At 43.9% G+C, this 16,506-nt stretch overlaps 1 protein-coding gene across 1 annotated transcript in view; it reads right to left on the reverse strand.

Moving 5' to 3' along the window:
* Positions 1-15,394, reverse strand: part of arrb1 (arrestin, beta 1) — a 77,962-nt gene extending 62,568 nt beyond the window's left edge. Inside the window, exon 1 of the mRNA XM_046315121.1 lies at positions 14,929-15,394. Within this exon, the coding sequence (XP_046171077.1) occupies positions 14,929-14,948 (20 nt within the window). The 5' untranslated portion in view covers positions 14,949-15,394. The remainder of the gene's footprint in view (positions 1-14,928) is intronic.
* Positions 15,395-16,506: the final 1,112 nt, after the last annotated feature.

Consider the following 16,506-nt stretch of genomic DNA (forward strand, 5'->3'; position numbering starts at 1 on the left):
GTAGAGGCGGGTTACCCACTCTATTGGCCAATAGAACGGATGGTAGAGGTGGGTTACCCACTCTATTGGCAAATAGAACGGATGGTAGAGGCGGGTTACCCACTCTATTGGCCAATAGAACGGATGGTAGAGGTGGGTTACCCACTCTATTGGCCAATAGAACGGATGGTAGAGGCGGGTTACCCACTCTATTGGCCAATAGAACGGATGGTAGAGGCGGGTTACCCACTCTATTGGCCAATAGGATGGATGGTAGAGGCGGGTTACCCACTCTATTGGCCAATAGAACGGATGGTAGAGGTGGGTTACCCACTCTATTGGCCAATAGGATGGATGGTAGAGGCGGGTTACCCACTCTATTGGCCAATAGGATGGATGGTAGAGGCGGGTTACCCACTCTATTGGCCAATAGAACAGATGGTAGAGGCGGGTTACCCACTCTATTGGCCAATAGAACGGATGGTAGAGGTGGGTTACCCACTCTATTGGCCAATAGAACGGATGGTAGAGGCGGGTTACCCACTCTATTGGCCAATAGAACGGATGGTAGAGGTGGGTTACCCACTCTATTGGCCAATAGAACGGATGGTAGAGGCGGGTTACCCACTCTATTGGCCAATAGAACGGATGGTAGAGGTGGGTTACCCACTCTATTGGCCAATAGAACGGATGGTAGAGGCGGGTTACCCACTCTATTGGCCAATAGAACGGATGGTAGAGGTGGGTTACCCACTCTATTGGCCAATAGGATGGATGGTAGAGGCGGGTTACCCACTCTATTGGCCAATAGGATGGATGGTAGAGGCGGGTTACCCACTCTATTGGCCAATAGAACGGATGGTAGAGGTGGGTTACCCACTCTATTGGCCAATAGAACGGATGGTAGAGGTGGGTTACCCACTCTATTGGCCAATAGAACAGATGGTAGAGGTGGGTTACCCACTCTATTGGCCAATAGAACGGATGGTAGAGGCGGGTTACCCACTTTCCGACGAGTTCTCACGAGGCTGAACTCCGCCCCCTTTATTGCCGTATTTTCTTCACGTAAATGACAGGGCTTTGGGCCTGGTCACGGAGAAGCAGAAAATAATTCCCGTTGGACTCATTAAAGAAATAATCTTTATCCAGTACGAGGGGAGTAATCACTGATCTGATATCCAGAAGCTATTTTTGGTCATAAGAGACGATAGCAGCAACATAAGTTTCAAACAATGCGAGAAAACACACAGAATAGCACAGTTTGTTAGGAGCCCGTAAAACGTCTGCCATCCTCTCCGGCGCCTCTGTGTCTGCGATCAAATGCTGATTTTTCTATTTGCTTTCTAGCTAGACCCTATCAATCAATCATCTCCTGCTGCTCCGATCTGCTTTCTAGACCCTATCAATCAATCATTCTCTATTGGCAACATAGCCTGCTGAAACTCGATTGAGAGAGAGAGAGAGAGAGAGAGAGAGAGAGAGAGAGAGAGAGAGAGAGAGAGAGAGAGAGAGAGAGAGAGAGAGAGAGAGAGAGAGAGAGAGAGAGAGAGGTCTAGTAAGGCAGAGCAGGGGTTGGGAGGCAGATAAGTGGAAGAGTAGAGAGAGATTTATGCTTATTCATTTTATCTTGTGTCCTTTAGCTATTTGTACATTGTATATATAATATGACATTTGTAATGTCTTTACTGTTTTTAAACTGTTGTATGTGTAATGTTTACTGTTCATTTTTGTTGTTTTTCACTTTATATATTCACTTTGTATGTTGTCTACCTCACTTGCTTTGGCAATGTTAACACATGTTTCCCATGCCAATAAAGCCCTTGAATTGAATTGAATTGAATTGAGAGAGAGAGAGAGAGAGAGAGGGAGAGAGAGAGTGGGGAGTGGATAGGGGAAGGAGGGATGACAGTCTCTCCCTGATTAACACACAGGCCACGACAGACATCGCTGCCTTCAGTAGGAAGATGCAAACAACCTTTCACTTTTCCCCCAAATGCATGTCAGTGTCCACCATGGTGGCTAACAGGATCAATGAAGAGCTCAGAGGCAGAGAGACAGACAGCTATCTCTCTATGAGCAGAGAGACAGACAGCTATCTATCTATGAGCAGAGAGACAGACAGCTAGCTAGTATCTATATATGAGCAGAGAGACAGAAAGCTATCTCTCTATGAGCAGAGAGACAGACAGCTAGCTAATATATATATATGAAAACAGAGAGATAGACAGCTAGCTAGTATCTATCTATGGGCAGAGAGACAGACAGCTAGCTAGTATCTATGAGCAGAGAGACAGACAGCTAGCTAGTATCTATATATGAGCAGAGAGACAGAAAGCTATCTATCTATGAGCAGAGAGACAGAAAGCTATCTATCTATGAGCAGAGAGACAGACAGCTATCTCTCTATGAGCAGAGAGATAGACAGCTATCTCTCTATGAGCAGAGAGACAGACAGCTAGCTAATATATATATATGAAAACAGAGAGATAGACAGCTAGCTAGTATCTATCTATGGGCAGAGAGACGGACAGCTAGCAAGTATCTATGAGCAGAGAGACAGACAGCTAGCTAGTATCTATCTATGAAAACAGAGAGACAGAGAGCTAGCTAGTATCTATGAGCAGAGAGACAGACAGCTAGCTAGTATCTATCTATGAGCAGAGAGACAGACAGCTAGCTAGTATCTATCTATGCACAGAGAGACAGACAGCTAGCTAGTATCTCTCTATGAGCAGAGAGACAGACAGCTAGCTAGTATCTATCTATGCACAGAGAGACAGACAGCTAGCTAGTATCTATCTATGCACAGAGAGACAGACAGCTAGCTAGTATCTATCTATGAGCAGAGAGACAGAAAGCTAGCTAGTATCTATCTATGAAAACAGAGAGACAGCTTGCTAGTATCTCTCTATGAGCAGAGAGACAGACAGCTTGCTAGTATCTATCTATGGGCAGAGAGACAGAGAGCTAGCTAGTATCTATCCACGAGCAGTGAGACAGACAGCTAGCTAGTGTCTATCTATGAAAACAGAGAGACAGCTAGTTAGTATCTATCTATGCGCAGAGAGACAGACAGCTAGCTAGTATCTATGCGCAGAGAGACAGACAGCTAGCTAGTATCTATCTATGCGCAGAGACAGACAGCTAGCTAGTATCTATCTATGCACAGAGAGACAGACAACTAGCTAGTAGATATCCATAAACAGAGAGACAGACAACTAGCTAGTAGATATCCATAAACAGAGAGACAGACAGCTAGCTGGTAGATATCCATAAACAGAGAGACAGACAACTAGCTAGTAGATATCCATAAACAGAGAGACAGACAACTAGCTAGTAGATATCCACAAACAGAGAGACAGACAACTAGCTGGTAGATATCCATAAACAGAGAGACAGACAACTAGCTGGTAGATATCCATAAACACAAACAGAGAGACAGACAACTAGCTGGTAGATATCCATAAACACAAACAGAGAGACAGACAACTAGCTGGTAGATATCCATAAACAGAGAGACAGACAACTAGCTGGTAGATATCCATAAACAGAGAGACAGACAGCTAGCTGGTAGATATCCACAAACAGAGAGACAGACAACTAGCTGGTAGATATCCATAAACAGAGAGACAGACAACTAGCTAGTAGATATCCATAAACAGAGAGACAGACAACTAGCTAGTAGATATCCATAAACACAAACAGAGAGACAGACAACTAGCTAGTAGATATCCATAAACAGAGAGACAGACAACTAGCTAGTAGATATCCATAAACAGAGAGACAGACAACTAGCTACAGAGAGACAGACAACTAGCTAGTAGATATCCATAAACAGAGAGACAGACAACTAGCTAGTAGATATCCATAAACAGAGAGACAGACAACTAGCTAGTAGATATCCATAAACAGAGAGACAGACAACTAGCTGGTAGATATCCATAAACACAAACAGAGAGACAGACAACTAGCTAGTAGATATCCATAAACAGAGAGACAGACAACTAGCTAGTAGATATCCATAAACAGAGAGACAGACAACTAGCTAGTAGATATCCATAAACACAAACAGAGAGACAGACAACTAGCTAGTAGATATCCATAAACACAAACAGAGAGACAGACAACTAGCTAGTAGATATCCATAAACAGAGAGACAGACAACTAGCTAGTAGATATCCATAAACAGAGAGACAGACAACTAGCTAGTAGATATCCATAAACAGAGAGACAGACAACTAGCTGGTAGATATCCATAAACACAAACAGAGAGACAGACAACTAGCTAGTAGATATCCATAAACACAAACAGAGAGACAGACAACTAGCTAGTAGATATCCATAAACAGAGAGACAGACAACTAGCTAGTAGATATCCATAAACAGAGAGACAGACAACTAGCTAGTAGATATCCATAAACAGAGAGACAGACAACTAGCTAGTAGATATCCATAAACAGAGAGACAGACAACTAGCTAGTAGATATCCATAAACAGAGAGACAGACAACTAGCTAGTAGATATCCATAAACAGAGAGACAGACAACTAGCTAGTAGATATCCATAAACAGAGAGACAGACAACTAGCTAGTAGATATCCATAAACAGAGAGACAGACAACTAGCTAGTAGATATCCATAAACAGAGAGACAGACAACTAGCTAGTAGATATCCATAAACAGAGAGACAGACAACTAGCTAGTAGATATCCATAAACAGAGAGACAGACAACTAGCTGGTAGATATCCATAAACAGAGAGACAGACAACTAGCTAGTAGATATCCATAAACAGAGAGACAGACAACTAGCTAGTAGATATCCATAAACACAAACAGAGAGACAGACAACTAGCTGGTAGATATCCATAAACAGAGAGACAGACAACTAGCTAGTAGATATCCATAAACAGAGAGACAGACAACTAGCTAGTAGATATCCATAAACAGAGAGACAGACAACTAGCTGGTAGATATCCATAAACAGAGAGACAGACAACTAGCTAGTAGATATCCATAAACAGAGAGACAGACAACTAGCTAGTAGATATCCATAAACAGAGAGACAGACAACTAGCTAGTAGATATCCATAAACACAAACAGAGAGACAGACAACTAGCTGGTAGATATCCATAAACACAAACAGAGAGACAGACAACTAGCTGGTAGATATCCATAAACACAAACAGAGAGACAGACAACTAGCTAGTAGATATCCATAAACAGAGAGACAGACAACTAGCTGGTAGATATCCATAAACACAAACAGAGAGACAGACAACTAGCTGGTAGATATCCATAAACACAAACAGAGAGACAGACAACTAGCTAGTAGATATCCATAAACAGAGAGACAGACAACTAGCTAGTAGATATCCATAAACAGAGAGACAGACAACTAGCTAGTAGATATCCATAAACAGAGAGACAGACAACTAGCTAGTAGATATCCATAAACAGAGAGACAGACAACTAGCTGGTAGATATCCATAAACAGAGAGACAGACAACTAGCTAGTAGATATCCATAAACAGAGAGACAGACAACTAGCTAGTAGATATCCATAAACAGAGAGACAGACAACTAGCTGGTAGATATCCATAAACAGAGAGACAGACAACTAGCTAGTAGATATCCATAAACAGAGAGACAGACAACTAGCTAGTAGATATCCATAAACAGAGAGACAGACAACTAGCTGGTAGATATCCATAAACAGAGAGACAGACAACTAGCTAGTAGATATCCATAAACAGAGAGACAGACAACTAGCTGGTAGATATCCATAAACAGAGAGACAGACAACTAGCTGGTAGATATCCATAAACAGAGAGACAGACAACTAGCTGGTAGATATCCATAAACAGAGAGACAGACAACTAGCTAGTAGATATCCATAAACAGAGAGACAGACAACTAGCTGGTAGATATCCATAAACAGAGAGACAGACAACTAGCTGGTAGATATCCATAAACAGAGAGACAGACAACTAGCTAGTAGATATCCATAAACAGAGAGACAGACAACTAGCTGGTAGATATCCATAAACAGAGAGACAGACAACTAGCTGGTAGATATCCATAAACAGAGAGACAGACAACTAGCTAGTAGATATCCATAAACAGAGAGACAGACAACTAGCTAGTAGATATCCATAAACAGAGAGACAGACAACTAGCTGGTAGATATCCATAAACAGAGAGACAGACAACTAGCTGGTAGATATCCATAAACAGAGAGACAGACAACTAGCTGGTAGATATCCACAAACAGAGAGACAGACAACTAGCTGGTAGATATCCATAAACAGAGAGACAGACAACTAGCTGGTAGATATCCATAAACAGAGAGACAGACAACTAGCTAGTAGATATCCATAAACAGAGAGACAGACAACTAGCTGGTAGATATCCATAAACAGAGAGACAGACAACTAGCTGGTAGATATCCATAAACAGAGAGACAGACAACTAGCTAGTAGATATCCATAAACAGAGAGACAGACAACTAGCTGGTAGATATCCATAAACAGAGAGACAGACAACTAGCTGGTAGATATCCATAAACAGTTTCAAAGTTATGTTTTGAAGTTTGGAGGTAAAGTTTGGAGGTAAAGCCCCATCGTAAGCTGTGTACGTTGGAAAAGCCCCTACACTCCGCCCAGCAACCCTTCTCCAGTAGGGCTTGACGCAATGAGACACATGGGAAACAGAACGCCAATTTATTGTGAATGGCCAGAGACGATCCTTCTGTAGGGGACAGCGTGGATTCCCCTAGCAGTTCCCGGTATGTCAGATGATTTCAGCCCCAATCCATAAATGAATCAAGAGCTCTTAACAAGGAGCCATTTAAGTCAATATACTGTACACTCTCCCCCAGCTTCCCACTCATCCCTAGCCAAGACACACACACACACACACACACCACAGTGATATAGTGGTAAGTAAATAGGTGGATAAACATTGATCGCCGTTGGCAGTGAGTGAAGTAATGATCCCTGTGATTTCATTTTTTTCCAGAAAAAGTTGTGTAAACGCTCACGCAAATCTCTCTCTCGCTCTCACGCTCGCTCACACACACACACACACACACACACACACACACACACACACACACACACACACACACACACACACACACACACACACACACACACACACACACACACACACACACACACACACACACACACACACACACACACCTCAGTGATATAGTGGTAAGTAAATAGTAAATAAATAATAATAAGAAATCACCTTTGACATTATGGGATATTTGTTTGTGTGTGTGTGTGTGTGTGTGTGTGTGTGTGTGTGTGTGTGTGTGTGTGTGTGTGTGTGTGTGTGTGTGTGTGTGTGTGTGTGTGTGTGTGTGTGTGTGTGTGTGTGTGTGTGTGAATAGGGTATTTGGGGGTCTCTGTCACCCTGCTCATTTCTGTTGCCACATGACAAGTCACATGGGATCAGCTCGACATCAAGGTCAAGGTTCAATGTATGGGTTAAATGCCTGGGTTAAATACCTAGTTAAATGTATGGGTTAAATGTATGGGTTAAATACCTGGGTTAAATGCCTGGGTTAAATGTATGGGTTAAATTAAATACCTGGGTTAAATGTATGGGTTAAATACCTGGGTTAAATACCTGGGTTAAATGTATGGGTTAAATACCTGGGTTACATACCTGGGTTAAATGTATAGGTTAAATTCATGGGTTAAATACCTAGGTTAAATGTATGGGTTAAATGCCTGGGTTAAATATCTGGGTTAAATACCTGGGTTAAATGTATGGGTTAAATGTATGGGTTAAATGTATGGGTTAAATACCTAGGTTAAATGTATGGGTTAAATGTATGGGTTAAATGTATGGGTTAAATACCTGGGTTAAATACCTGGGTTAAATGTATAGGTTAAATACCTGGGTTAAATTTAAATACCTGGGTTAAATGTATAGGTTAAATGCCTGGGTTAAATGTATGGGTTAAATACCTGGGTTAAATGTATGGGTTAAATGCCTGGGTTAAATGTATGGGTTAAATGCCTGGGTTAAATACCTGGGTTAAATGTACCTGGGTTAAATGCCTGGGTTAAATGTATGGGTTAAATGCCTGGGTTAAATGTATGGGTTAAATGCCTGGGTTAAATACCTGGGTTAATTTGATGGGTTAAAACCTGTTAAGGAAGTCGAGAAAAGCTTTTCACAGCTTTTTGTTAAAAATCGTGCAACATTTCAGCGCCCTGCTATTCATGCCAAGAATATAGTATATGCATATGATTAATATGTGTGGATAGAAAACACTCAGACGTTTCTAAAACTGGTTAAATCACGGCTGTGACTATAACAGAACCTGCGTTTCATCGAAAAGTGCATGAAAATCTGATCACTGAAAATGGAAATAAATATCCATCCGCGACTTCAAGGAATTGTTCAAAGTGAACCGAATTAAAGTAGCCCGAGGTTGCAGTGCCTACAGCTTCCACACGTTGTCTAGAGTCTTGTCACTTGATTCACAATTTATTCTTGGTCTAACCAAATCAAGGGAGCCGATTCCCTCCAGTCTCCGACGGGATGTTTTGGTCGAGCTCTCTCCAAGACATTTTTTCGAGACGACATCTATAGAATTTACATCGCATCCTGATGAATTTTATCGCTTATTAACGTGTACAAATACCTAAAGTTGCATTACAAAAGTATTTCGAAGTGTTTTGTGAAAGTTTATCGTCGACTTTTTTAATAAAAAAAAATGACGTTACATTAGAAAAAGCTATTTTTTCCCCGTTGTTCACACAGTATTCTTAGATCGATATCTAGGCTATATATGGACCGATTTCATCGAAAAAAGACCCTAAATGATGTTTATGGGACATCTAGGAGTGCCAAGAAAGAAGATCGTCAAAGGTAATGAATGTTTTATATTTTAAATCTGCGTTTTGGTTTGCGCCGGGTAACGTCGTGTTAGGTGACGTTGCAGTATTTTGAGGGTGCATGGTATCAGATAATAGCTTCTCATGCTTTCGCCGAAAAGCTTTTTACAAATCTGACTTGGTGGATAGATTCACAATGAGTGTAGCTTTAATTCAGTATATTGTATGTGCATTTTAATGAAAGTTTGAGTTTTATCAAAAACGATACGTGGCGCACTTGAAATTTCCTCTGATATATGTTCCCAACACGGGACCACTGCCCTAACAATTAAATACCTTGGTTAAATTCCTGGGTTAAATGCCTGGGTTAATTTTATGGGTTAAATACGTTGGTTAAATGCCTGGGTTAAATACCTTGGTTAAATGCCTGGGTTAAATACCTGGGTTAAATGCATGGGTTAAATACCTGTGTTAATGCATGGGTTAAATACCTAGGTTAATGCATGGGTTAAATACCTGGGTTAATGCATGGGTTAAATACCTGGGTTAATGCATGGGTTAAATACCTGGGTTAATGCATGGGTTAAATGCATGGGTTAAATGCCTGGGTTAAATGCATGGGTTAAATACCTAGGTTAATTTTATGGGTTAAATATCTTGGTTAAATGTATGGGTTACATGCCTGGGTTAATTTTATGGGTTAATATCTTGGTTAAATTCATTGGTTAAATTCCTGGGTTAAATTCCTGGGTTAAATTCCTGGGTTAAATACCTTGGTTAAATACCTTGGTTAAATGCCTGGGTTAAATGCCTGGGTTAAATTAATTGGCTAAATACCTAGGTTAATTTTATGGGTTAAATATCTTGATTAAATGTATGGGTTAAATGCCTGGGTTAAATTCATTGGTTAAATACCTGGGTTAAATGTCTGGGTTAAATACCTGGGCTAAATACCTGGGTTAAATGCCTGGGTTAATTACCTGGGTTAAATACCTGGGTTAAATGTATGGGTTAAATACCTGGGTTAAATGTATGGGTTAAATACCTGGGTTAAATGTATGGGTTAAATACCTGGGTTAAATGTATGGGTTAAATACCTGGGTTAAATGTATGGGTTAAATACCTGGGTTAAATGTATGGGTTAAATACCTGAGTTAAATGTATGGGTTAAATGTATGGGTTAAATGCCTGGGTTAAATGTATGGGTTAAATGCCTGGGTTAAATACCTGGGTTAAATACCTGGGTTAATTTGATGGGTTAAATACCTTGGTTAAATTCCTGGGTTAAATGCCTGGGTTCATTTTATGGGTTAAATACCTTGGTTAAATTCCTGGGTTAAATGCCTAGTTAAATGCCTGGGTGAAATACATTGGTTATATGCATGGGTTAAATGCCTGGGTTAAATGCATGGGTTAAATACCTAGGTTAATTTTATGGGTTAAATATCTTGGTTAAATGTATGGGTTACATACCTGGGTTAAATATATGGGTTAAATGTATGGGTTAAATGTATGGGTTAAATATTCAATTAAATACCAGTCTGCTGTTCCCACATGCTAAATACCATTGTTCCTGTTAAATGTATGGGTTAAATACCTGGGTTAAATGTATGGGTTAAATACCTGGGTTAAATGTATGGGTTAAATACCTGGGTTAAATACCTGGGTTACATATATGGGTTAAATACCTGGGTTAAATGTATAGGTTAAATTCATGGGTTAAATACCTGGGTTAAATGTATGGGTTAAATGTATGGGTTAAATACCTTGGTTAAATGTATGGCTTAAATGTATGGGTTAAATGTATGGGTGTATTTGAGTCATTTCCAAATACATTCCCAATATTCAACTTCTTGTCTTTTAAAATAAAATAAAACATCTAAATACTGACTTCCAAATTTATTTGCAAGTAATTGAAATCAATCATCAAGTATTTGAACCCAGTCTGGTCAGGGATTAGGACAGTCTGTTTTTTTTTAGGTTAGTGCAGAATGTGTTAGGAAAATAACCCCAGGCCCCAACAAAACAGTGATTGTGGACTCAGTCAGCCCCAACCAGCCCCAGTCTCAGTCATGGAACAGTCTCAGTCAGCCCCAGTCTCAGTCAAGTTCCAACCAGTCCCAGTCTCAGTCAGTCCCAGCCTCAGTCAGCCCCAGCCTCAGTCAGACCTCAGGCTGAAGAAATCAGTTCCAGTCTGTCAGCCCCAGTCTCAGTCAGACCCCAGGCTCAGTCAGCCCCAGTCTCAGTCAGACCCCAGGCTCAGTCAGCCCCAGTCTCAGTCAGACCCAGGCTCAGTCAGTCCCAGTCTCCAGTCAGCCCCGAACTCAGTCAGCCCCAGCCTCAGGAAGGCCATAAAGATCATCAAGGACATCAACCAGCCCCATCAGTCAGCCCCAACTAGCCTCAGTCAGCCCCAACTAGCCCCAGTCAGCCCCAGTCTCAGTCAGTCTCAGTCAGCCCCAACCAGTCTCAGTCAGCCCCAGACTGTTAAACAGCCCCAGTCTCAGTCAGCCCCAGACTCAGTCAGCCCCAACCAGTCCCAGTCTTAGTAATGTCCCAGCCTCAGTAAATATATCACTAGCCCCTTTAAACAAGCCCCAGTCATGCCCCAGTCTCAGTCAGTCCCAGTCAGCCCCAGTCTCAGTCTCAGTCAGCCACAGTCAGCCACTTTGTTTAGTCAGCCCCATCTCAGCCCCAGTCTCTAGTCAGCCTCAGCCAGCACCAGTCTCAGTCAGCCCCAGTCTCAGTCAGCCCCAGCCTTGGAGTCAGTCCCAGCCTCAGTCAGAACTGCACACAAGCCTAAGATCATCTGCAAGCGCAATGCCAAGCTTTGAGGTGGAGTTTATGTAAATTCATCGCCAAATTGGAATCATGGGTTAAATATCTGGCAAATCCGACAAACAAATCTGGGTTTTCCGTATGCCATGAGAATGGGTTAAATACCTGGGTTAAATACGCTACCTGCCCGATTGCATAGTGCCAACTGTCAAATTTGGTGGATGAGGAATAAATGGTCTGGGGCTGTTTTGAGTCATTTTCAGGCCCAATTTCAACTTCCAAAATGAAAAAAAATCTAAATACTGACAGCATATTTGCAATGACATTCTAGATGATTCTGTGCTTCCAACTGTTTTTTTTTAGGTTAGTGCAGAATGTGTTAGGGAAGGCCCCAACCTGTTTCAGCATCCATACCAGAAATGGTCCATACAGAAATGGTTTTTCAGATCCCAGTGTGGAAGAACTTGACTGGCCTGTCTCAGAGCCCTGACCTCAACCCCATCCAACCCTTTTGGATGAGCCTCAGTCAGCCCCAGACTCAGTCAGCCAGGCCTATTCCAGCCCAACATCAGTGCCTGACCTTAATAATGCTCTTGTGACTGAATGGAAGAAAGTCTCCAGTCAGCAACGTTCCCATCTCAGTGGAAAGCCTTCCCAGAAGCCCCAGTGGAGGCTGTTATCTCAGCAGCAATGTTCCAACATCTAGTGGAAAGCCTTCCCAGAAGAGTGGAGGCTGTTATAGCAACAATGTTCCAACATCTAGTGGAAAGCCTTCCCAGAAGAGTGGAGGCTGTTATAGCAGCAATGTTCAGCCCATCTAGTGGAAAGCCTTCCCAGAAGAGTGGAGGCTGTTATAGCAGCAATGTTCCTACATCTAGTGGAAAGCCTTCCCAGAAGAGTGGAGGCTGTTATAGCAGCAATGTTCAACATCTAGTGGAAAACAAATCTTCCCCAGAAGAGTGAATAGGCTGTTATTTGCAACAATGTTCCAACATCTTTTCAGTGGAAAGCCTTCCCAGAAGAGTGGAGGCTGTTATAGCAGCAATGTTCCTAGATCTATTGGAAAGCCTTCCCAGAAGAGTGGAGGCTGTTATAGCAGCAATGTTCCTACATCTAGTGGAAAGCCTTCCCAGAAGAGTGGGAAGAACTTGCTGTTATAGCAGCAATGTTCTCAACATCTAGTGGAAAGTCTTCCCAGAAGAGTGGAGGCTGTTATAGCAGCAATGTTCCAACATCTAGTGGACTTTAAAAGTCTTCCCAGAAGAGTGGAGGCTGTTATAGCAGCAATGTTCCAACATCTAGTGGAAAGCCTTCCCAGAAGAGTGGAGGCTGTTATAGCAGCAATGTTCCAACATCTAGTGGAAAGCCTTCCCAGAAGAGTGGAGGCTGTTATAGCAGCAATGTTCCAACATCTAGTGGAAAGCCTTCCCAGAAGAGTGGAGGCTGTTATAGCAGCAATGTTCCAACATCTAGTGGAAAGCCTTCCCAGAAGAGTGGAGGCTGTTATAGCAGCAATGTTCCAACATCTAGTGGAAAGCCTTCCCAGAAGAATGGAGGCTGTAATAGCAGCAAAGGGGGGGACCAACTCCATATTAATGGCCATGATTTTGGAATGAGATGTTCGACGAGCAGGTGTCCACATACTTTTGGTCACGTAGTGGATTTATCTAACTCAGTTCATGTGGGGGTGTGAAACCAGTACTTGTGATTGACATCTCTTGACTCCTACAGTAGCGTACCACATCCTCTTCCATTAGAGCGATCTTCTCCATGGTATGATGTAACAATTGACAGGAAGCACAATCCGCACACCCCAAAATCAATCTCTCACTTCCTCTGAAATGAATCAGGTGGTTGGGGGTGCCTATGCTGTAGACCTCAGCTCCTCTGGGATTGTTGGGGCTGGATGGCAGGTAACCCTGTCCCCCTCAGCAGCTTCCCCAGAAAAAGAGGTCTGAGGCTGGGTAGCGAGAGGAGAGAGGCTGGGTAGCGAGAGGAGTGAGGCTGGGTGAGGCTGGGTAGCGAGAGGAGTGAGGCTGGGTAGCGAGAGGAGTGAGGCTGGGTAGAGAGAGAGAGGCTGGGTAGAGAGGCTGGGTAGAGGGAGGAGAGAGGCTGGGTAGAGAGAGGAGAGAGGCTGGGTAGAGAGAGGAGAGAGGCTGGGTAGAGAGAGAGGAGAGAGGCTGGGTAGAGAGAGGAGTGAGGCTGGGTAGCGAGAGGAGTGAGGCTGGGTAGAGAGAGGAGTGAGGCTGGGTAGAGAGAGGAGAAAGGCTGGATAGCGAGAGGAGGGAGGCTGGGTAGAGAGAGGAGAGAGGCTGGATAGAGAGAGAGGCTGGGTAGAGAGGCTGGGTAGAGAGAGGAGGAGGCTGGGTAGAGAGAGGAGAGAGGCTGGATAGAGAGAGGAGGCTGGGTAGAGAGGCTGAGCGAGAGAGGCTGGGTAGAGAGAGGCTGGATAGAGAGAGGAGGAGGCTGGGTAGAGAGAGGAGTGAGGCTGGGTAGAGAGAGGAGTGAGGCTGGGTAGCGAGAGGAGTGAGGCTGGGTAGAGAGAGGAGTGAGGCTGGGTAGAGAGAGGAGAGAGGCTGGATGGAGAGAGAGGAGAGGCTGGGTAGCGAGAGGAGAGAGGCTGGGTAGCGAGAGGAGTGAGGCTGGGTAGCGAGAGGAGTGAGGCTGGGTAGAGAGAGGAGAGAGGCTGGATAGAGAGAGAGGAGAGAGGCTGGGTAGCGAGAGGAGGTAGGCTGGGTAGAGAGAGGAGTGAGGCTGGGTAGAGAGAGGAGAGAGGCTGGGTAGAGAGAGGAGAGAGGCTGGGTAGCAAGAGGAGTGAGGCTGGGTAGCGAGAGGAGAGAGGCTGGGTAGAGAGAGGCTGTTGAGTCTGCTAGCTGGGCAGCGATTTACAATGCTGGTGACTCAGAAACACAACAGATAACTAACTACCTTTGACATTACGTTTACCGGGCAAATGATAGAGAACTAACACGAACACAAGTTGAACATACGCAGCAACACACACACACACACACACACACACACACACACACACACACACACACACACACACACACACACACACACACACACACACACACACACACACACACACACACACACACACACACACACACACACACACACACACACACACACACACACACAGATGAAATAACAAAAGGGACACAGCATGGGGATCCTATAGCAGATAACACAGATGGAAGAGAAGCCGCCATACTGTATGTAGTATCAGAATACAGCAATCATAGATGCTATCATCTCCACCCTCCACAGCAACGTGGAAAAACCCACATGATATTTCCTGCTTACCTTGTGCCTTTATCTCCCATGGTTGAGGATTGTTGGGTGGTAGAATCCCTCCTTTTCACCCTCAGTAAATAGACCGTAATGCCGTTGTGCAGAAAGGCACAGAGAGAGAGGGAGAGGGAGACAGACAGGAAAGGGTGAGAGAAGAATGTTCTGATGTAAAGACTCAGGGTAGGTGGGTGGGTAAATTGAAGAGGGAGGGGGGTCTACTCAGTTGGATCTCTCTCTCTCTGTGCCTTCTGTTCTCAGCGCTCTGTGTCCAGCTCAATGCACTTAAAAGGACATCTCCAGTGTTGCCTGAGAAATAGCCTTAATAAGAAGAAACAGGTGATTCATCCATACAGCAGTCAGAACATCCAGCGCTCAGCTCAGTTGAGGGAATCATCCAGCAGATTATTGTCAGTAGGAATCTTCCTCTTCTTTCATCTAGGTTCTGTTCACATTCAGAAGCGCTGAACTGCTGCTAGCACTCTTCTATCTCTCTCTCTCTCTCTGTCTGCCAAGCACACTCTCTCTCTCTGCCAAGCACACTCTCTCTCTCTCTCTCTCTGTCTGCCAAGCACACTCTCTCTCTCTCTCTCTGCCAAGCACACTCTCTCTCTCTCCCTGCCAAGCACCCGTCTCTCTCTCTCTCTCTCCCCCCCATCTCTCTCTCTCTCTCTCTCTCTCTCTCTCTCTCTCTCTCTCTCTCTCTCTCTCTCGCTCTCTCTCTCTCTCTCTCTCTCTCCCTGCCAAGCACACTCTCTCTCTCTCTCTCTCTCCCTGCCAAGCACACTCTCTCTCTCTCTCTCCCTTCCAAGCACTCATTCACTCTCTCTCTCTCTCTCCTCTCTCTCTCTCTCTCTCTCTCTCTCTCTCTCTCTCTCTCTCTCTCTCTCCTGCCAAGCACACTCTCTCTCTCTCTCTCTCTCTCTCTCCCTGCCAAGCATGGGCTCTCTTCTCTCTCTTTCCCTCCCTCCTAACACTCTCCCTTACTGTTGCTCACTCAATCTGTGAGAGCGGATGTGTGGATGGATTAGGGACCAGGGGATGGATGGTCTCTCTCTCTCTCTCTTGTCTGCCAAACTAATAAGATGAGAAATGCATTAATATCAGAGAAAGACCCTCAGCTGCTCTGCTGCAGGCCAGCCATTAGTACGGCGCATTCAAGACAAACTGAGAACAGGGGGGGGGACGAGTTAAAATTATGAAGTCAGGTCGGAGATCTAGAAAGATTCCCGGAGATTCCCCGACGTGCTGTTCCGAGTTAGATGAAAAATTCAAATATGATTATCCCAGTCAGAGCTCATTTTCTCTCTCTCTCTGAGTTCCCTAGTTGTCTTGAACGAACCGAAGTCGGAGATTTCCACGTTCCCAGTTGCTGTGAAGGCGGCGTTGCCTTCGCATTGACGGCATTTCTCCCTGCTGCTCTGTTGTGTCGTGTCTCTGTGCATCTCTGTGCTCTTGGCAGTGTGCATGTCAATAGACCATTCCACCATCTGTGCCACACACTGAAACATACAGAGGACGATGTGCATAGACTATAGAGGATGATGTGTATAGACTATAGAGGATGATGTGTATAGACTAGAGAGGATGATG

Source organism: Oncorhynchus gorbuscha, linkage group LG19 (genome assembly GCF_021184085.1).
Source record: "Oncorhynchus gorbuscha isolate QuinsamMale2020 ecotype Even-year linkage group LG19, OgorEven_v1.0, whole genome shotgun sequence".
In the NCBI taxonomy this organism is placed as follows: domain Eukaryota; kingdom Metazoa; phylum Chordata; class Actinopteri; order Salmoniformes; family Salmonidae; genus Oncorhynchus; species Oncorhynchus gorbuscha.